This window comes from Prionailurus bengalensis, chromosome D4 (assembly GCF_016509475.1).
Source record: "Prionailurus bengalensis isolate Pbe53 chromosome D4, Fcat_Pben_1.1_paternal_pri, whole genome shotgun sequence".
NCBI lineage: Eukaryota > Metazoa > Chordata > Mammalia > Carnivora > Felidae > Prionailurus > Prionailurus bengalensis.
The window spans coordinates 94,538,279-94,560,146 of NC_057359.1; the positions used below are offsets into that span (position 1 = coordinate 94,538,279).

Genomic DNA, 21,868 nt, shown 5'->3' on the forward strand with positions numbered 1-21,868 from the left:
GCATTCCCACCAACAATGCAAAAGAGATCCTCTTTCTCCGCATTCTCGCCAACATCTGTTGTTGCCTGAGTTGTTAGTGTTAGCCATTCTGACAGGTGTAAGGTGGTATCTCCTTGTGGTTTTGATTTGTATTTCCCTGATGAGGAGTGATGTTGAGCATTTTGTCATGTGTCGGTCAGCCATCTGGATGTCTTCTTTGGAGAAGTGTCTATTCATGTCTTTTGCCCATTTCTTCACCGAATTGTTTGTTTTTTGGGTGTTGAGTTTGATAAGTTCTCTATAGATTTTGAATACTAACCCTTTATCTGATATGTCATTTGCACATATCTTCTCCCATTCTGTCAGTTGCCTTTTAGTTTTGCTGATTGCTTCCTTTGCTGTGCAGAAGCTTTTTATTTTAATGAGGTCCCAGTAGTTCATTTTTGCTTTTGTTTTCCTTGTCTCTGGAGACATGTTGAGTAAGAACATCTTTTTTTTTAATGTTTATTTATTTTTGAGAGAGATTGAGAGAGAGCACATGCAAGTGGGAGAGGATCAGAGAGAGATGGAAACAGAGGATCTGAAGTAGGCTCTGCGCTGATAACAGTGAGCCCAGTGCAGGGCTTGAACTCATGAACCATGAGATCATGACTTGAGCCAAAGTTGGACACTTAACTGACTGAGCCCCCCAGGTGCCCCAATAACACATCTTCTGTATCTGTTCATCTCTTGATGGACACTTGGGCTGCTTCCATATTTTGGCCCTTGTAAATAATGCTGCAATAAGCATAGGGGTGCATATATCTTTTTGAATTAGTGTTTTCACATTCTTTGGGTAAATACCCAGTAGTGGAATTACTGGGTCATGTGGTAATTCTATTTTTAACTTTTTGAGTAAACTCCATACTGTTTCCACAGTGACTGCACCAGTTTGCATTTCCACCAACAGTGCATAAGGGTTCCTTTCTCTCTACATCCTCTCCAACACTTATTTCTTGTGTTTTTGATTTTTAGCCATTCTGGCAAGTGTGAGATGATACCTCATCATGGTTTTGAATTCCATATCCCTGATGATTAGTGATGTTGAGCATCTTTTCATGTGTCTGTTAGCCATCTATGTGTCTTTGTTTTGGGAAAATCTTCATGTCTTTTCCCTGTTTTTGTTTTTTTTTTTTAATTGGATCATTTGGTGTTGAGCTATATAATAAGTTCTTTATATATTTTGGATACTAACCTGTATCGGATATGTGATTTGCAAATATCTCCTCCCATTCAGTAGGTTATCCTTTTGTTTTGCTAATTGTTTCCTTCACTGTTTAGAAGCTTTTTATTGTGATGTAGTCCCAATAGTTTAATTTTGCTATTGTTTCCCTTGCCTGAGGAGACATATCTAGGAAAATGTTGCTATAGTTTGTCACAGATATTATTGTCTGTGCTCTCTTCTAGGATTTTTATGGTTTCAGGCCTCACATTTAGGTCTTTAATCCATTTTGAGTTTATTTTTGTGTGTGGTGTAGAAAAGTGGTCCAGTGTCATTCTTTTGCTTGTAGCTGTCCAGTTTTCCCAGCTCCAGTTATTGAAGAGACTTTTTCCCTTTGCATTTCCTTGCTTGCATGTCACAGATCAATTGATCATATAAACATGGGTTTATTTGGGATATTCTGTTTTGTTCTATTGATCTGTGTGTCCGTTTTTGTGACAGGACCATACTATTTTGATTACTATAGCTTTGTAGTGTATCTTGAAATCTGGGATTGTGATACCTCCAGTTTTGTTCTTTTATAAAGATTGCTTTGGCTATTCAGGGTCTTATTTTGTTCCATACAAATTTTAGGATTACTTGTTCTAGTTCTGTGAAAAATGCCATTGGTATTTTCATAGAAATTGCATTGAATCTGTAGATTGCTTTGGGTAATATAGACCTTTTACCTGTATTTGTGTTTCCAATCCATGAGCATGGAATATCTCTCCATTTGTTTGTGTCATCTTCAATTTCTGTCATCAGTGTTTTATAATTTTCAGAGTATAGGTCTTTCACATTCTCGGTTAAAGTTTATTCCCAGGTATCTTATTATTATTGTTGCTATTGTTACTTTTTTATGGTTTTACTTATTTGTTTATTTAACAAAATTTTAAAAATGTTTTTATTTATTTTTGAGACAGAGAGAGAGCATGAGCAGGGGAGGGGCAGAGAGAGAAGGAGACACAGAATCTGAAGCAGGCTCTAGGCTCTGAGCTGTCAGCACAGAGCCTGACGTGGGGCTCGAACTCACAAACTGTGAGATCATGACCTGAGCCAAAGTCAGACAGTAACCGACTGAGCCACCCAGATGCCCCCCATTCATGGCCTTTATTATAGTGAGGTATGTTCCCTCTAAGCCTACTTTGTTGAGGGTTTTTATCATGAATGGGTGTTGTACTTTTTTTTCTTTTTTAAAGAGAAGAATATATCATGTATTGTTTTGGCATTTATAACTCAAATTTTTTTCTTCTTTCCTTTCTTTTGGAAATATTAAATAACTGGTTCTTTTTTACTTACATATCACATTTTTCCCTCTACTAGTTTAAAGCTATGAACTCTATTTCCATTTTGTTCAGTTGTGTTTTATTTTGTTTTTTAGTGACTAATCTAGTAATGCTATTGTGCACACATGACAAAGTCTACAGGTGTTTTTACTCCAGGTTCCCGTTTGAGCAATGCTAAGACCCATTCCTTACCTACCTCCCCTTTGGCAACCACCAGTTTTTTCTCTGTATGTAAGAGTCTTTTTATAGTTGTTTGTCTCTTTTTATTTTGTTTGTTCGGATGTCTTCTTTTTCTTAATGTTTATTTTTGAGAGACAGAGTGTGAGCTGGGGAGGGGCAGAGAGAGAGGGAGACCCAGAGTCTGAAGCAGGCTCCAGGTTCTGAGCTGTCGGCACAGAGCTCCAACCCGGGGCTCGAACCCATGAACCGTGAGATCGTGACCTGAGCCGAAGTCGGACGCTTAAGCTACTGAGCCACCCAGGCGCCTCTCGAATGTTTTGTTTCTTAAATTCCACATATGAGTGAAATCATTTGGTATTTGTCTTTCTCTGGCTGAATTATTTTGTTTAGCATGATACTGTGTAGATCCATTCATGCGGTTTCATTCTTTTTATTTTTTTTTTAAGTTTATTTATTTATTTTGAGAGGAAAAGAGCACGAGTGTGGGAGGGGCAGAGGGAGAGAATCCCAAGCAGGCTCTGTTCTGTCAGCACAGAGCCTGAAGCAGGCCTCTATTTCACAAACCTGTGAGATCATGACTTGAACTGAAACCAAGAGTCGGACACTGAACCTACTGAGCCACCCAGGCACCCTGAATGCTGAGTAATGTTCCATTGTATATATTTGCCACATCTTGTATATCCATTCATCTATCGATGGACACTTGGGTTACTTCCATTTTTTGTCTATTATAAATAATGCTGCAATAACCATAGTGGTGCATATGTCTTTTTGATTGATATTTTCGTATTCTTTGGGTAAATGCCCAGTAGTAGAATCACAAGATTATGTGGTAATTCTGTTTTTATTTTTTGAGAAACCTCCATACTGTTTTCCACAGTGGCAATACCAGTTTGCATTCTCACCAACAGTGCACAAGGGTTTCTTTCTCTGTACATCCTTCCCAACATTTATTATTTCTTGTGTTTTTAATTAACATCATTTTCTGTCTTCCTTAACTCTAGACATTCTTGCTACAACATGATATATTCATTTCTGACAATGCCATGTACTGAAAATAATAGGCCTCAGAGAAAAGAGAAGGTAAAGGGCAATGATTCAAGATCTGTGCAACTCTGAAACTAGAACACTAACAGAAACAAGAACAATCCCAATAAAAAGTAACAGCAAAGTAAAATCTCTGTTGTCATTGACCCCCAGTATCAAACCTTCAATCCTCCTCTCTCCTTTGAGCTTCCTTGAAAGCATTTGCTTCTAGTGGAGACCAGCCTCATTTTGCACATGTGCAACAGGGAAGGAAGGGTAATTAATTGGGGCTGGTGGAGTGACTCCCTTCTGCCCTGCACTTCACCCTGGGATTTTGCCCTTCATTCCCACTTTGTTAATCTGTAACTTCAGTCTTTTTCTCTTTCTCCATTGTAAATGTTGCTTTATGCTTGGGTTTTATTTCCTTGCACTGCAAATAGGAACATGGCCTAAGGGGAAAAGCTTGGGGGAAAATGGGGTCACCTCTGTGCTTTCCTTCTCCCAAGGAGTGTAGCTTCTTGGCTTCTGTCCACATTGATTGGTTCCCAGTGCCTTTAAACAGTTACATTATGTATTTTGTTCTGCTTCTATAGTTGTTTTCAGTGGAAGGATGAGTCCGTTTACATTTCTCTGTCACAGATCATGAAAATGCTGGATCAGTTTTATAGACTTTAATGGTTTGTTCATTTAAGATTCATTTTATATTTCTTTACATATTTATATTTAGCTATTTTATATTTCTCATCTAAAATTTGTTTTCTAATTCTTGTATCTGGGACCACCTGGGTGGCTCAGTCAGTTAAGCATCTGGCTTTGGCTGAGGTCATGATCTTGTGTTCATGAGTTTGAGCCCCGCATGGGGTGAGCACAAGCCCTGCGGCGGGTGAGCTCGAGCCCTGCTTCGGGTGAGCCCCGCTTCTCTCTCTCTCCCTCTCTCTGTCCCTCATGGGATTCTCTCTCTCTCTCTCTCTCTCTCTCTCTCTCTCCCTCTGTGTCCCTCGCTCACTTATGCCCTCTCTTTCTCTCTCAAAAGTAAATAAATAAAAGTAAATAAATAAAATCTCTAAAAGTACTCTTGTATCTGTAGTTTATGGAGGGTTTGAATCTGTTGTTTCTGCTGTCTTTCATTTCATGGTGATCGTGCTTCCTTGTATGTTTGGTGTTTTTTTTTTTTTTTAGGTTTATTTATTTATTTTGAGAGAGAGTGAGAGAGCACAAGTGGGGAAAGAACAGAGACAGAGAGAGGGAGAGAGTGAGCATGAACGGGGGAGAGGCAGGAGAGGGAGACAGATAGTCCCAAACAGGCTCCACGCTGTCTGTCAACAAAGAGCCTGACAGGGGGCTTGAACTCACAAGCCGTGAGATCATAACCTGAGCTGAAATCAAGAGTTGGAAGCTTAACTAACTGAGCCACCCAGGCACCCCTCATTTGGTGGTATTTTTTATTTTGAGTTCATATGTGACTGACCTTCATCCACCATTTCTTGGCTGGGGTTTTGTGAGACAATGAAGCCCTCTAGAAAATGAATTGATTGACTACTTTTTCAGTTCTCCGAAGGGTGGTATGTAGCTGGTGCCATTCTGAATGTATAGGAGAGAAATTCTTTCCATAGCATGGGTGTCTGTAGGGTTTAAATTCTCTTCAAGTTGAGAAGGGTTGCCCAATCCACCGGGCCAGATGAGGGGTGCTTTTGTCATTACATTTGATTTCCCAGAAGCTCAGGGCACCACCAGTCTGGGCTCACTTTAGCCCTCTTCGAGGGGAGCGGTTCAGTATGAACCCTCATGTCCTTACTTTGTAGGGACCCAGGGCTCAGAGTTCTTACCCCAGCCTTGATAGGCCATGTCCCCACTAGGTAATGTCTCAGTTCATAATCTAGAAAATGGAGATGATAGGGGCGCCTGGATGGCTCAGTCAGTGAGGTGTGCAGCTCTTGGTTTTGGCTCAGGTCATGATTTCATTGTTGTGGGTTTGGGCCCTGCGTCGGGCTCTGTGCTGGCAGTGTGGAGTTTCCTTGGGATTTTCTTTCTCTTTCTGCCCCTCCCCTGCTCTCTCTCTCTCTCAAGGTAAAGAAATAAACATAAAAAAAAAAAACAAAGAAAGAAAATGGAGATGATGGTATATGCAGTGAATGCAGTTAGGAGACATAGAGCACTTGGACAATGTCTGGCACATGGTTGTTTTTCGCAGATTTCTCTCCCTTTCTTTATCCTTTGCTCTGTGGCCATTTTGTTTGATGAAGTGTCCTGTTTCACGATTAAATTTTTGTTACTGTCAAGTTTGTTGTTGTTGTTGTTGTTGTTTTTCATAACCTGCTTCTAACAATGAATTTTCTTAGTCTTCAGCAGTTTCGTTATGATCCTCTCCTTTTTTTCCTGGTCTGCTTTGACTTAAGTGATGCCTTTTGTTGTTGCTGTAAATCTGTTTCAGCAGGAATATTTCCATCCAGGGCCTGGCATCTTCGTTCTTCTTTTGAGCAGCAGAATTCTTCATTGAGTCCATATTGGTCCCGCCTTACTGTTAACCATGGAAGAGTCTGAAATGCTGTGGTTTTAAAATTGTGTATGTTTTCTTAATTTAAAAGTAATCTATGCACATCAGGGAAAAAAATTTTAATTGTTAAAAGTATAGTGAAGAGAATTAAAATTCCTATTACCATTCAGAGATCACCATTATTATTATTATTATTATTATTATTATTATTATTTTGGTGTTATTTCTCTTTCCATATACATGATTTTTTTGGAGTTGAGTACATCTGGGATATACAAATATGTAGCCTTTTTTTTTAAAATACGGAATTTATTGTCAAATTGGTTTCCATACAGCACCCAGTGCTCATCCCAACAGGTGCCCTCCTCAATACCCCTCACCCACCCTCCTCCCTCCCACCCCCCATCAACCCTCAGTTTGTTCTCAGTTTTTAAGAATCTCTTATGTTTTGGCTCTCTCCTTAACTTTTTTTTTCTTTCTTTTCCCTCCCCCCATGGTCTTCTGTTAAGTTTCTCAGGATCCACATAGGAGTGAAAACATATGGTATCTGTCTTTCTCTGCCTGACTTACCTCACTTAGCATAACACTCTCCAGTTCCATCCATGTTGAGTAGTCTTTTTTTTTTTTTAGCTTATGATATCCTAAGCTTCTTTTGTCATGGAAACTATTTGTAGACATTTTTAATATCTCTAGTGTAATGATTCAGATACTTAGTCTTTCTCCTATGGCTGTACGTTTTATAATTTCTTTTGTTGTTGTAGAAGAACTTAACAACAGATACCTTTGTGAATACAGAACATGCTTGATTTCCTTGGAAGATAATGTCTTACAGATTAAATCAGTAAACAGAATTTGTTAGGACTGTATTGCCAAATTGCTTTCTGAGAAGATCGTATAATTATGCCGTCAGCAGGGAGTTTGGTGGATGGACCGCTGCTGCCTGGGCTCTTCCACAGCTGGCCCAGCTGTCTTCTGCAGGACTAGTCAGGCTCTGAGGATAACCACCCTTATTTTTGCTACCCTTTAACAACCTCTGCTTTTATGTGTCTTGTAAGAAGTAAAACTGAGGTACGCCAGTAGGCACTGGCTCCAGGTCACTGCACTGCCCTCCCCCTGGGGTCTCAGGAACTCTGTTACCCACGAGAACAGAAATATACTTCAGGATGGCTAAAAGTTACTGTGAGAAATGTCACTGTGAGGAAAACACTGTGCACAGACAACAAAATCAACTTAACAAGAACAAGGTCGTGGCCATTTTAACCCCGGGTAGTTTGATTAGTGGGGCTGAGAGACAGGGGTGTGAGAAGTGAGGAGCAGAGCCCATGCGAGATGTGGGCTGTGCTGAAGTCCTCCCTGGGTCACTGTCCTGGCTCTGTGGACATTTGCCGGGGTTCTGAAGGGGAGAATCCCTGGCAGGGTCTGGCTGGACCACCATGTTCAGGAGGGCATCCATGTCCAGGGCTCCTCCCTGTCCTGCTGGCCCAAGACCCCTGCAGAAGCAGTGGGGCATTCTCACCTTTCCTCAAAGAGGCACTGAGCTCAGGACCAGGGAGGGGAGCCTACTGGCCCTGGTCTCTGGGGCCGAGATGGACTTTGGTGTTCGTAGAACATCTAGACCAATGGCCCCCAGTGGAGGCAGAGGTGTCCACAGCCAAGGGCACAGTGCTTGGTGCTGCTCCCAGTACCCATACAACGCCCTGCTATAGCTGAGAAGTGAGGTCTCCAGTGCTGTCTCAGTCCTCAGTCGTGATCTGTGATTGGAGGGAGTCTCAGGTGAAGCTGTGTTCTTAGCCACATGCCCTTCCCTGGCTGGGTTCCTGAAGACCTGTATGGTTGGTGACGGGACAGCATCTGTTGCCTGGGTGAGACCTCTGTGATGTGGGCTTCACACGCACCACACGTCTAACTTGGTGGCTCTGTGTCCTTGTAGGTGGTAATGTGGACCTGGAAAGCCAAGCTGAAGGGAAGAAGGAGGTAGAAGCCGATGACGTGATGAGGAGTGGCCCCCGACCTATCGTCCCGTACAGCTCCATGTTCTGCTTAAGCCCCACCAACCTGTGAGTCTCCTTCACCTGCCCATGCTGTGTGCCTGTCCCATGCCTGTGGCCATGATACAAGTGCACAGTAGCAGGGTGTGCTGACATGACCTGGCAGGCACTGATTCTGTGCACTTTACATGTTCTAATGTTCTGAGCATCACGGCAATCCACAAGGACATACTTCTGTTACCTCACCCTACAGGGGAGAACAGGTAGCCACAGAAAAGATCCTTGGCTTGTCCACAGACACATGGCCAGTCAGCCCAAATGGTAGAGCTGGGGTTTGAACCCAGTCAGTCAGTCCCAGAGCCTTGCTGTTAAACCCCTGCTGCAGCGAGCGTTTGTTGCTGCGCACGTGCACCCAATTCATGTCCATCGTGTACGCGCGCTTCCATTTGTCCACCTTTCCATCACGCCCACCGTCCACACATGCATGTGTGTGCACACCACATTCACTCACAGGTCTGCCCGTTTCTCGCCTCTCTGTTTATCACGAAGTCAGCAGCATTTCTCATCCGCTCATCAGCCCAACTTGCTGCATTAGGTCAACCAGTACTTATGTACTAACAGCATTCTAGGTGCTGGGAATACATGGTAATGAGCAGAACAAACAAGGATCCCTGTCCTGAATAAGCTAAGTGAAGGTGGGAATGTCATGTTGGGTCTCGCTGGGAGGTGAGAATGGTGAGGAGGGGGAGGGAGACCATCCCTGGCAGAGGTGACAGAGTGAAAGTGGAAGCACTTAAAGGCCAGTGTGTTGGAGCAGGGAGGCCAGAAGGCAGCCAGATCTGGTTGAATCGGGCTTTATCCTCTGTCCCCATCCCTCCAGCCTGCAGTCTCTCCATCCGGCCTCCACTGTCCATCCTTCCTTCCTCTCTCCATGCCTTCACTCAACACACATTTTCTGGGAGCTTCCTCTGCTCTGTTAGGGAGTGTGGACCTGCCTGTGAGCACTGCCGTGTGGTGCGGGAGGGAGCAGGCAACATCTGGGAGCAGCTGGGGAAGGTTGGGGAGCCTTCCTGGAGGAGGCAAGGGATCTCAGTTGAATCCTGAGGGTGGATGAGAGCTAAGGTGAAGAGAGATGAACAAACATTCCTTGTGGAGAGAAGAGAGATCACAGTGGTCCAGAAGTGAGGGTGTCAGGTGCAGAACAGCTAAAGACAGAACTGAGTGGAGCACAGAGACCAGAGTCCTATGGAGAGGCCGTGATCTGCACTCAGAGCACCAAGGAGCACGGAAAGGTTGTAGGCAGCTGGCGGTCAACAGCAACACAGGCTGCATGTCAGCAGAGTCCTTGGATGGCCCTTAGTAGGGTGGCCAGGGTTTTCAGGAAGAGACGGAGCAGATCTGATGTCACAAGGGGAGGTTTGGGAGTGAAATGCTTGGGGAGAAACTTTGGAGACAGAATCTATGGAACTTGATGATAAACTAGATGTGGAAAGGGAAGGAGATGGGAGGAGATGGGAGGGATGACACCCAGAGTTTCTGCCTCATGGCTGGGGCCCCACCAAGCTGGGCAGGCGAGTGCAGACCCTGCAGAGCCAGGGCGGCCGGCGGACGTCTCAGGGCCAGGTGGGCTCAGGAGCAGACGCTAGGGATGGAGGTCAAGGTGGATACTCAGTCCTGAGATGCAGAAGGAAAGAGGCAGAGACGGAGTATCCTGGAGCTGGGAGGACAGGTGTGTCCGTACAGAAGGAGGCATGGACATGGGTAGGGCGGCTCTGGTGGGTGTGGGTGTGGAGCGTGGCAGTGGTCGTGGTGAGGAGGAAAAGAGCATAGTAGGGCCCTTCAAGGCAGAGAGAAGTGGGTGGGTGTGGCTGGGAGGTGGGAGGTCCTCTCAGACCTCAGGCCCGGGGAATAGGGAAGTGGTGGCAGGAGGGAGGGGTAGGACCCAGAGGTGGGACACACGTCTGCCCCGTACAGTGGTTCTGTGGCTTCTCCTCCTTGTCACCTTCACTGCCCTCTTAGAGGTCTTCCCAGACCTCCCGGGTCACCATCTGCTGCTGTGTTCTAGCACCTGTCAGCATCTGAGAGTCTCCCTTTAGGTTATGTCTACACTGTTCTGTGGTGCCCTTGTTCACCACCGCACTCTGCTGTCTGGCATGTGCCTCCACACAGCAGAAGAGTGGTCAGTGATGCTGACTAGTGCTGAAGGTGGACAGGGGACTGAAGTACAGGTGTGCACACGCAGCTCTGGGGGCTCAGACAAGCACGGACCAATATGGACCTAGAGAAGCTTCCTGGGCTCTCCAGAGAGGCCTACTCTCCACAGGAGTGCTGGTCCTCAGCCACCTCTCTGAGCAGCCCCTCCACGCCACGTACACTAGGCCTGTAAATCTGTACAGGGCACGGCTGTCCACACATAGAGGTAAACGCGTAGGCGTGGCTGTGCTCTCATAGAACTTTATGGACACAAACCGGGCTTGTGAGCTGTAGTTGGCTGGCCCCTGCCTTCCTACTGCTCTTCCTGGGACACCCTCTCAAGAGTCTGAGTCACCATCAGTCACCTGGCTGCTGTCTCCCAATACAGAGATACTTAGTAGAGCTCGGTTCTGGTGTAACACCTTCTTTCAGGGAGAGACCAAGCACGTGCTCTGGTGCGGGGGGTGGCGGGGGGGTGGCCAGCCGGGCCCGTCTGTGAGCCTCTGGCGACTTGTGCTTTGCCCCACAGGCTCCGCCGCTTCTGCCATTACATCGTGACCATGCGGTACTTTGAGATGGTCATTCTTGTGGTCATCGCCCTGAGCAGCATTGCCCTGGCAGCCGAGGATCCTGTGCGGACAGACTCGCCCAGGAACAACGTGAGCACCTCATTCAGGCTGTGGAGGGGCTGGGAGGTGTCAGGGTCCTGTCTGCTCCCTCTAGGGGTGTGGGGTGAGGGTCTGGGGGCACCTCCTGGCCCAGCCCCAAGTTATAGACAGGAATAGTGAGGATATGCCCAGGGCCAGTGCTGCTGCCAAAGGGGGCTCCACCCACGACAGTGGCCCACAGGACCCCTGGCCAAGGAGTTGTCTGCTCAGAGGCCTGGAGGGAAAACGTGTTCCTACGGAAATAGTCTTGGCTCAAGCTTTCAGCCTAGCCTTTGACAATAACCTTCCTGTTGGTTCCAGGCTCTGAAATACATGGACTACATTTTCACGGGCGTCTTTACCTTTGAGATGGTGATAAAGGTGAGATATGTAGTTGCCCTGGTGGCCCCAGGGCTTTGCTCATCCTCCCTCATGACTGAGATGCCACAGGGCCCCTGTAGCCGCTGTTGAGGGCTTGTGGTGGGTGTGCCCTGGGTGCGTGCTCAGTGAGAGAGTGCATGCACAGGTGTGTGGTGATGGGTGTTGTGAAAGGCAGAGGCCAGTTCATGAAAGATTCACCACAGCATTATCCCAGTTTGGGGAGAGCTCACCAGCATCATTCCTGTGTCCACCTCACTGCTAAGCAAGGGCTACAGGCTTCCGTGAATGTGCAGGTATGGGCTCAGCCCCACCCTCGGGGTTGTCTCATGATAGAGGAGGAGGGCCCATGACACCAGCCTGGGAAGAAGGGGAGCTTGGGGAGAGGGTGGAGGCCTCAACACCCAAACATCACGGTGAGTGGGTGCTGAAGACTTGTGTAAAAGAATTCCAGGGGCGTCTGGGTGGCTCAGCCCGTTAAGCGTCCGACACACGATTCAGTTCAGGTCACGATCTCATGGTCATGAGATGGAGCCCCACGTCTCCATCCATAAGATTCTCTCTCCCTCTTCCTGTGCTCCTGCCCTGCTTGCCTGAGCATGCGCATGTTGTCTCTCAAAAAATAAACAAATGAATGAATGAAATAAAAGAGCTCAAGTGTTTGATGTTCGGTTAAGGACTGACCATTTCATTGTGATTGTTTCTGTCTCTCAGTATTGGCAGGCACTGCTCCCTTTTCGGTGTCTGACTGGTGGTGGTGCATGTGTTTGCACACACTGTGTTCAGCTGTTTTGCATGCACACACACACGCATACAGTCTTTGACTACAGTGCAGCTTCGGGTGTGCCTGTGACTTGGGTACTTCGTGTGTGTGCATCTGCATATCACGCCTGCTTCTTTATTTCCTCTTATAAACTCCTGGTGGGGGGGGGGGAGCATTTTTTTTTGTCATCCCATTTTATAGACACGGAAGCTGAGGTTTAGAGATACTAAGGTGCTTGCTGGAAATCACAGCTTTAGGAGTGGCAGCACCAGGTCCGTGTGAACCCCCAAAGCCCTTTCTCCTGCCGCAGAGAGCTGACCCTCTGAGGGTCTGGGTTGGGGCATGAGCTCCCTGGGGCTGTGCATTCCTACAGCCCAGTGATGGGGGAAGGCGTCTTATTTTTAGGGGATTGGGGGCCCAGGCAAGATCTCAGCCAGTCATTACCAATGAGGGGTATTTGGGTCAATGGCACTGAGGCTGAAAGGCCCCCTGAGGGCCTCAGAGGGTGTGACCTGAGTAGCATCTTTTCCCCAAATCCATGACTCTGCGGCCTGGCCCTGGTTTTCTTTCTGAAAGATTGTACGCCTAATACGTGTTTCTCCTCTGAAGATGATTGATTTGGGACTGCTGCTGCACCCTGGGGCCTACTTCCGGGACCTGTGGAATATTCTGGACTTCATCGTGGTCAGTGGGGCCTTGGTGGCATTTGCCTTCTCGTAAGTACTGTGTCTCCTCTGGGTCTGGCTGGGCTGCAGTCCCCAGAGCTGTAATGAGTATGGGAATAAGGGAAGGAAGGGCCCCATTGGCCTGCGCGGGCTGTCTGTAGCTCCTGTCTACTTGGGGCTGGGCTTGTGTGGGGTTAAGAAGATCTCAAGGCCCACTTGGACCTACCACAGCTTGTGGTTCTGAGATTGTGTAGGCAGCGCTCTGGGTTATTCGGTGCCTGCCTGTCGGGTCCTTCAGAGCAACTACCTGCCCTGACCTTAGCTGCACCACTTGTTCAGCCAGAGCTGGGCGGTGGTGCTGGTGGGTGTCTTCCCCCGTTGGAGCGTTAGACCATTTTCTCTGACTCCATAGCGGGCAACACTCAGCCCTATTGTGGCTGGGCCTGGATTGGCTCAGATCCTGCATGGTGATGGGCATGGGATAGATATGGGGGGCTTGGGTGGAGCTGTGGAGGAGATCCAGAGATTAGGAAGACCCCCAGTGATGCAGACACCGAGGGATGGTGTCTTCATCTTCTCTGAGCCCTTGGGGAGGGCGAGGCCTCCTCACTGACTCTCTTCTCTTTGTCTCTTCTTGCTGGACTCTCGGTAGGAGCTTCATGGGGTAATGCCTTCCCTCTGCCCCGTACTGCCCCACATCATAGCACAGCATGGCCCCTTGTGGGCCGGTTCACCACCATGCCTCACCTCTGCTCATCCTCCTCCACCGTCCAGGATGCATGCTGCCAGGAGCCATGTCCCCATGCCACATGTTCCTGCCTCACCTCCAGGGGCTGGGCTGGAAGCTGGGGCTGGGGCTGGGACTGGGGCTTGGCATGGCCAGTCCTTGGTGGGGAGGTGCCCCAAGTGAGTGGTGGAGGCTGGGGACATGGGCCCTGAGGGCAGTGAGGGCTCAGGGGGGAGCCGCTGCAAACATGGCTGCCAGGATGTCGGGCATCCTGAAATCCCTTCCCACGTCTCTTCTCCAGAAACGGGGCTTTCTTTCCTCTCTGTTCTCCACAACTGCCTCTGTGGGGGTCTTAACCGGCTTTCTTTGTATATAAAGTGTCAGTGAGGGGCTTGGGAGTGACACAGGGGAAGGGGTGCAATCCAGCTTGGGGGCCTCAGCAAGACAAAGGCTCTGAGCGGGCAGGAGAGAAACAGAACACAGAACACCCGAGGGCCGCCCCTGCAGAGAGCCCTCCCCCCAGAAAACCAAAGCAGGTGTCCCTCCCTTCTGCCTCCCTCAGGTGTCCACCCACCCACCCTGCCTCTTGTTCTCTCTGTGCTGGTCTTAGCAGGGCTGCTGGAGGAACCTCGTTTGGGATTGGGTGTCAGGAATGCTGGGGTATAGAAACACCCGACGTGGTGGTCTGGAGGCTGGGTTTTTCCCATCTGGAAGCTTGGTGTTTCAGAGAGAGTTTGATCTGGTTCTGGACTGTAGGCCCTAGCTGGGTCTTGAGAGATATAGGGGGCTGGGGCTCTCCAGCTCTCCTCAACCCACAGATCCTGCCTGGGCCTCGTAGCTCACTTTCCCTAGAGCTTGGCTGGAGTCCAGAGAAGACCACTGGTGGCCCTGCCCCCTCTCTTCATGTGCAGGCTCCTTGGGAGCTTGGAGAGAAGTGGCCTCTGAACAGGATGGAATAGGGCCCCCAGCCCTGAGTCCTCAACCACTGCTGAGCATGGAGTGTGGCCTTGCTTCTAAGAATTGCTTCCTTCGGAAGTCTGTGAAGGCCACTTGGGACGCTCCCCCCACCCTGCCCACCAGCCCTGGCTTTTGATTGGTAGGAGGGCCAGCCCCCAGAGTCTGACATTTCCTGGGGCCCTGGCAGCCTGAGAGAGCCACCTGGGTCTGCTCTGGCTTCCTGTGAGGGCTGCCTGATCAGGACTCACAGGTCCTGGATTTCCAGGCTTGCATCTGGTGCCTGGAATTTTTTCCTGACTTCTTGTCTTACCCACCCCCCCACCCCCCTCCCACTGCCCCACTCCCTCAATCTTGGTTTTCTGGTCTGCTGCTCTCTTTGTCTCTGTGGCTTTTTCTCCCTCCCTCCCTCTCTGTTTCTTTCTCTTCCCTTTAGTATTTCTTTCTTTCTTTGTCCACCCCTTGCATTGCATTGTCCCTTGCGTCACTTTGTATTCATCTAACGTTTTCTTTTTCTTACTTTGCTCCCCTCCTCCCCTCCCAGCATGCCTGTCCTCCCTCTCCTCTCCCCTTTCTGTCAGTTTTACCTCATCCGGAGGAGTGTGGGGGCAGCTGAGCGAGTACAGTCAGGGAGATCCAGACATGTTCCTCCCTACCTCCCTATACCAGGGCTGGAGAGCAAGAGAAACCAGCCCTTCCACAAGGCTCTCGCACTAATGGCTTGTAGGTTTCCATGGGCTGGCCCAGGCTAGGTCTGCAGTCCTGGGGCCAGCCCCCTTCTGTCCTCTTTATTTCCATTGCCGGTCTTAGCATGGTGGCCAGAGGAAGCTGGTTTAGGGGAGTGCTGGGGTAGAAGTGGCCGACGTGGTGTGGGAGAATGGCTTCTTTCCTGCTGGAAACCCAGCATTCCCTTACACCAGTTACTGCTGACCCAGCCCTGGCCCTCATCTGCTCAGATGAGGGCTTTGCCATGCAACCTGTAGGAGGAGATGCAGAGGCCTCGCTGTTCCTGAGTGTTTGCCCTGGGGCCTAAGGCAAAATGCTCAGGAGAGCCTAACCCAGACCCCAGTAGGCTTTGTGGAATCTGAGCATGAGTGTGCATCCTGCCTGTCTGCATGTGTGGCTTCTCCCTTCTAGAGGATCCAAAGGGAAAGACATCAACACCATCAAGTCCCTGAGAGTCCTGCGCGTCCTGCGGCCCCTCAAGACCATAAAACGGCTGCCTAAGCTTAAGGTGAGAGTGTGGATTTGGGGCTTGAGGAGTGTGCAGGGCTGTGTATACACGTGTGTGCGGATGTGCACGTACATGTGAGCGTAGGTCTAGACGTACGTGTATGGGTATTGTGCACATAGGTACATGTAGTTATGCTTGTGAGTGTGTGCACGTGGGTGCATAGATGTGAGTGCATGTGTGTGTTGTGTGTACAAGGTTGCACTGCATGCGGGTATGCACACGCATGTGTGTGGTATGCACATGAATGTGTGAGTGCACGTGTGCACGTAGAAGTAACCCTGTCTGGCTGCAGCTTCCACGTGGGGTGGGATGAGAGCGCTGAGGGAGGGCCCCTACTTGTGTTCTCAGATGGTGCGTTGTGTGAGCGGGTCAGGCTCTCTCAGTTCCGCGACTCCCCCGCAAGGAACGCTTAGTGTCAGTAGTGTTCTGTAAGGCTCTTCTTCCTCAAGCCGGCAGCAGACACGGTACAGGGAAGAAGGGGCTGCCGAGAGAAGCGGAGGGTCCCGGGGGACATGCAGGGAGGTAGGGGCTCTTGAGAAATGGTTACTGGGCTTGGCCCTGAGGATGGGTGTGGCTGAGGTTCCGGATAAAGGAAAGAGTATGGACCCGAACACCTGGGGAGTTGTGTTAAAGTATGATAGTCACTGAGCTTCTTCCTCACTGTGAAGAATGCTTTGGATGCTTAAACTCATTTAATCCCACAAAACTGTGTAGTACAGTGTTGTGAGCAGCGTGCGGATGTAACCCTTGCAGGCCTGAAGCAGTGTGGGGGTTGCAGAAGGCAGTTTGCTTGTGAAGGGGTGGACTGGGGCGGCGGGTGGCTTGAAGGCGGCCAAAGGCCCTCTGTGTCAAGCAGGGACCTGGACCCGGCCTGGGGGGTCAGGGGTGTCATGGACACCATGGAAGTGGGCAGTGGCTGCATTTGCTGAGGCAGCTGCTGGTGTCTGGACTGTGCCAGGCAGTGTCTTGAGGGATGGTTGTGGGTCTGCCTTTTTGCACAGCTGGAGCAGGATGGGGGGAGTCTCCTCAGCTCTGAGAAATAGGGAGCAGGGCCAGGGTCAGCAGTACTGGGCATTCAGGGAAAGCCGAGCTTCTGGGTGGGGAAGAATCTGAGAAAAAGCTCTGGCGGTGGCAGTAACAGATGACAGAGTCACCTCTGGGCCATACCAAAACACGCCAGAAGTTTCTGTCTTGGAGCTGGCCACAGCGCTGTTGCCTCTCTGCCCCATTTTGGCTCCCACCCGTGGGCAAAGTATGACCCACTGGCAGGCCGGGGTGCAGGAGCAGGGTCTGGCCGTATCCCCGTACACACTCCTTTCCCTCCCTGTCAGCCACCCCTGGCACACGCTGGCCTGGGCTCCAGGTTGTCCTCATTTATGTAGCCTGACCCAGGCTTCCACCACCAGCTTCCAGTCAGGGTCCAGCCCGTCTGCCCAGGCCACCTCCTCTAGCACCTCCTGCCCGCTCATCCCGTCCTGGGAGAGGCGGTGGCAGGCAGCTTCCTGTGTTAAGTCAGTGGGCAGCAGTTCCCTCCATGATTATGGCCTCGACGGTCCTCGGATACGGGGAGGCCCGGAGGTTCTGAGTTGAGCTCTCTTCCCCTCCAGGCCGTGTTTGACTGTGTGGTGAACTCCCTGAAGAACGTCCTTAACATCCTGGTTGTCTATATGCTCTTCATGTTCATATTTGCTGTCATTGCGGTGCAGCTCTTCAAAGGGAAGTTTTTCTACTGCACGGATGAGTCCAAGGGGCTGGAGAGGGACTGCCGGTAAGTCAGGCAGGGCTGGGAGTGGGGAGCCCAGTGAGGGCTCTGGGAGGAGCCTGCTTGGGGTCCACCAGAGAGCTGGGGCTGTGCCTCTGTCCCCAGGGTCACACTGGGACTTCTGGCTCATTTTCCTCAGCAGAGCTGGGGACCAGGCACTTCTGAGGGACATGCTCTTCCTGCCCATAGACATCAGGGAGCACATGGTGGGGGGGGGGGTCACTGGGGTGTTGCTTGAGGGCTCTGCAAATCTTGGAGCTCTAGGCTAGACTCTAGGATCAGAGGGGCTGCCCTATGCCTGGAGCTGCTTTCACCATCACTGCGAGGCCTCAGGCCTCTCTGGACCCAGCCCCACTCCAGAGCAAACAGGAGAGATGCCCTCAGGGAGGAACTAGGGGAAATGGAGGCGGGTGCTGGTGCGGGTGCTGAGCAAGGTGGTGTGGGCGGCTGCTTCTCCAGCCACAGGCAATGGCCCCAGCTGCCTCTGTTCATGTAATATTCTCTCGTGTAAATACACCACCACGAATTTACCCACTCTGTGACTGATGGGCATGGGGGGTATTTCCAGTCTGAGGCTCTTGTGAGCAGTGCTGTTGTGATTGTCCCAGTATGTGTCTGCTGGGAGGCACACACATGCAGTTCTAGGAGGTGTGCACACCTGGGAGTGAGATTGCAGGGTCGTGCACTGTGCTTGTGTTCAGCTTCTGCCGGTGCTGCCAGATAGGTGTGTAAAATCGCACTCCTGCCACGTGGCTGAGAACTCCAGTAGTGTGCACCAGGGGGTTCTTGGTGTGTTGCATCTTTGGATCTGTAGCCTTTTTCATGTTGGGCTGGTGGCATTTCTCTGTGGTTTAATTTGGGCTGGGTGCCTCACCAGGTGATTGACCACTCCAGTATCCCTGGAAAGGGTCTATGCAAGCCCTTGCCTGTTTTCCTGTATGGATGTCTTTCACTTTCTGATTGATTTGTAGGAATTTTGTGAAGTCCTGGATAGGCATCCATTGCCAGATCTATGGATTATGTCTTCAAGGTCTTAGGGACGCCTGGGTGGCTCAGTTAGTTAAGTGTCTGATTCGATTTCGGCTCAGGTCATGATCTCACGGTTCGTGGGGTCGCACCCTGCTGTATGCTGTACAGCCCTCAGGCTGTATGCTGACAGTGCAGAGCCTGCCTGGGATTCTCTCTCCCTCTCTCTCTGCCCCTGCCCCACTCGTACGTGTGTGTGCATGCACACGTGCTCTCTCTCTCAAAAGAAATAAACATTTGAAAATTAAAAAGTAAAATAAAAATAAAAAAATAAAATAAAAATCTTGATTGTAATATAGTCCAATTTATCTCTCTTATGTTTAGTACTCTTTGTATCCTTTTCAGAAAATCTATACAAAGGTCAGGGAAATGCCCTGTTATGTTTTCCTCTAAAGGTTTTAGTTTCGCGTTTGACATTGAGATCTGTGATCTATCTGGAGTTGACTTTGTGTGTTAGGTGAGGTATGGATAAAAATAAATTTTTCTGTAGATGGATATCCAGTTGACCCAGCACCATTTACCTGAAAAGACCATCCTTTCCCCATTCAGTGATATCCTTTGTTTTTACTGAGATAACAATTCTTACGAAGCATCCATTGAAAGTGAACAACTCAGTGACTTTTAGTATATTCACAGATGTTTGCAACCACCACCATAGTCAATTTTAGAACACTTTCGTAAGTTAAAAAAAAAAACACAACACAAAAAACCCCGTACCCTTTACTACCCACTAGCTCCCCATCTCCAACCCTAAGCAACCATGGATCTATTTTTTTCCTCTTTAGTTTTCCGTGTTCTGGATGTTTCATGTAAATGGAATCATAAATATGTGGTCTTTGGTGTCTCATCTCTTTCCTTTACCACCATGTTTTTGAGGTCACCCGTGCTGTAGTGTGTGTCAGAACTTCACTCCCTCTTGTGGTTGGATCTGATTCCGCTCTGCAGATAGATATGCCGCATTTTATTTATTCATTCATCTGTTGATGGACATTTGGGTGTTCCCATCTTTTGGCTATTGTCATTAATGCTTCTGTGAACATGTGTACAAAGTTTTTGTGTGGACAGATGTTTTATTTATTTATCTTTTAACGTTTATTTATTTTTGAGAGAGAGACAGACACACAGCGTGAGCAGGGGAGGAGCAGAGAGAGAGGGAGACACAGAATCCAAAGCAGGCTCCAGGCTCTGAGCTGTCAGCATAGAGCCCGATGCGGGGCTCGAACCCACAAAACATGAGATCATGACCTGAGACGATGTCTGCCACTCAACTGACTGAGCCACCCAGGCGCCTCTCATTTCTTTTGAGTGTATACTTAGCAGTGGAATTGATAGGTCATGTGGTAAATCTGTTTACCAGCTTCAGGGACTGACAGACTTCCAGTATGACTGACCCATTTTATATTCCTACCAGCAGTGTGGGGGAGTTCTGATTTCTCCATATCCTTGCCAACACTTGTTATTTTCCTTTTTAAACATTTAATTATAGCCATCCAGTGGGTATAAAGTGATATCTCAATTCAGTTTTCATTTGCATTTCCCTGATGACTCATCATGTTGAACATCTTTTCATGTGCTTATTGGCCATTTGTATATCTCCTTCGGAGAAATGTCTATTCAGATCTTTATCCATTTTTTAATTGGGTTATTTGTCTTTTTTGTAATTGATTATAATAGTTCTTTATATATTCTAGATTCAGGTCCTGTCAGAGAGAGGATGTTCAAATATTTGGTCCTATTCTGTGTGTTGATGATGTCTTTCAAGCACAAAAGCTTTACATTTTGATGAGGTCCAATTTATCTACTTTTTTCTTTTATTGCTCCTGATTTTGGTATCATATCTAGCAATCCCTTCCCAAATCTTACGCCCCCTTGTGTTTTCTTCTAACAGTTTTCTAGCATTAGCTCTTACCTTTAGGTCTTTGATCCTTTTTGAGTTGGATTTTGGAGATGGAGTGAGATAGGGGTTCAACTTCCTTCTTTTGCAAGTGGATACCCAGTTGTCCCAGCACCATCTGTTGATGGTGTTTCCCTCCATTGGGTGGGAAGCCCTTTCAAAAATCAGTTGGCCATAGACAAATGGGTTTATTTGGATCCTTGGTCTTTATCCTCTAACCTCCTCTACATTCTCATCTCCAGGGGTCAGTATTTGGATTATGAGAAGGAGGAAGTGGAAGCTCAACCACGGCAGTGGAAGAAATACGATTTTCACTATGACAATGTGCTCTGGGCTCTGCTGACACTGTTCACAGTGTCCACGGGAGAAGGGTGGCCCATGTGAGTGTTCATATGGTTCATTATGTTTGATCAGGCTAGAGAAGAGGGGCAACTCGGACAGGGAGTCCCATACTCTGCATCTGTTTGTGTTTTAGTCACTCAGCAAATACCCCATAGGCTCTTGTATCTACCAGGTAAGACATAGCTCTGCCTTCCAGGAGTGGGGTGGCCTGGGAAGAGGAGGAGATTACACCAAAGCACACCGCATAGTGATTTCCTGAAAGTCCTTTTTGAGTAGCTGAAGGTCAGAAGTGAATGGGGCTATTCAGCATCTCCCTGTGCTACTCCTCTGGCCTCAGTTAAGGGTAGACAGAAGGATGTATGTGTTCAGTTGCCACACTGGATAACAGGGAGGACCACCACTCAGAAGGTGGGATCAATGCTCTGACAGGTGGCCCAGGGCTTTCCAAAGGCAGGTGAGGCTGGGTATGAGCTGGTGAGCTGGGCATGAGCAGGTGTGAGCCGGGAGTGAGCAGGGCAGGGCACAACTCCTGGGCCTCCACCTCTCCTGGGGTTAGGACATTAGGCACTGGAGACCTCCCCTTGGTGGCTCTCCAACAGTCCTGAGTACAAACCCCATCAGTAAGGTAGCCCACCTCCAGGAGGTTGCAGTCCTGGGGGGTGGGGTGGGACAGGCTTTGGCCTGCCATGTTGAGCCTCCTTTTCTCTTGCCATCTCTGGGCTCAGGTATGGAAGCCTCACCTGTGATACAGGTCTTGACTTCCCCATGGGTCTGTACTCAGGGGTTCCCCTGACTCTTGGTGTTTGCTCTTGACACAGGGTCCTGAAACACTCTGTGGATGCCACCTATGAGGAGCAGGGCCCAAGCCCCGGGTACCGCATGGAGCTATCCATCTTCTATGTGGTCTACTTTGTGGTCTTCCCCTTCTTCTTCGTCAATATCTTTGTGGCCTTGATTATCATCACCTTCCAGGAGCAGGGGGACAAGGTGATGTCTGAGTGCAGCCTGGAGAAGAACGAGGTGGGTGGCTCCCTCTTCTGTCCCCTGTGCATATGTACAGTGGACACTCTGCTGGGCTCGCTTGATGGGC

The 21,868-nt window shown here is 48.9% G+C and overlaps 1 protein-coding gene across 12 annotated transcripts in view; it reads left to right on the plus strand.

Moving 5' to 3' along the window:
* CACNA1B (calcium voltage-gated channel subunit alpha1 B) overlaps window positions 1-21,868 on the plus strand; it is a 191,756-nt gene that overhangs the window by 121,934 nt on the left and 47,954 nt on the right. For 7 of the 12 annotated variants that reach the window (XM_043566709.1, XM_043566698.1, XM_043566701.1 and 4 more), the window contains exons 21-29: window positions 8,136-8,262; window positions 10,916-11,045; window positions 11,355-11,414; window positions 12,784-12,890; window positions 13,492-13,503; window positions 15,658-15,754; window positions 17,362-17,522; window positions 20,679-20,816; window positions 21,597-21,798. In XM_043566709.1, the coding sequence (XP_043422644.1) occupies window positions 8,136-8,262; window positions 10,916-11,045; window positions 11,355-11,414; window positions 12,784-12,890; window positions 13,492-13,503; window positions 15,658-15,754; window positions 17,362-17,522; window positions 20,679-20,816; window positions 21,597-21,798 (1,034 nt within the window). The remainder of the gene's footprint in view (window positions 1-8,135; window positions 8,263-10,915; window positions 11,046-11,354; window positions 11,415-12,783; window positions 12,891-13,491; window positions 13,504-15,657; window positions 15,755-17,361; window positions 17,523-20,678; window positions 20,817-21,596; window positions 21,799-21,868) is intronic. The other 5 variants (XM_043566704.1, XM_043566706.1, XM_043566707.1 and 2 more) reach the window with 1 other exon arrangement.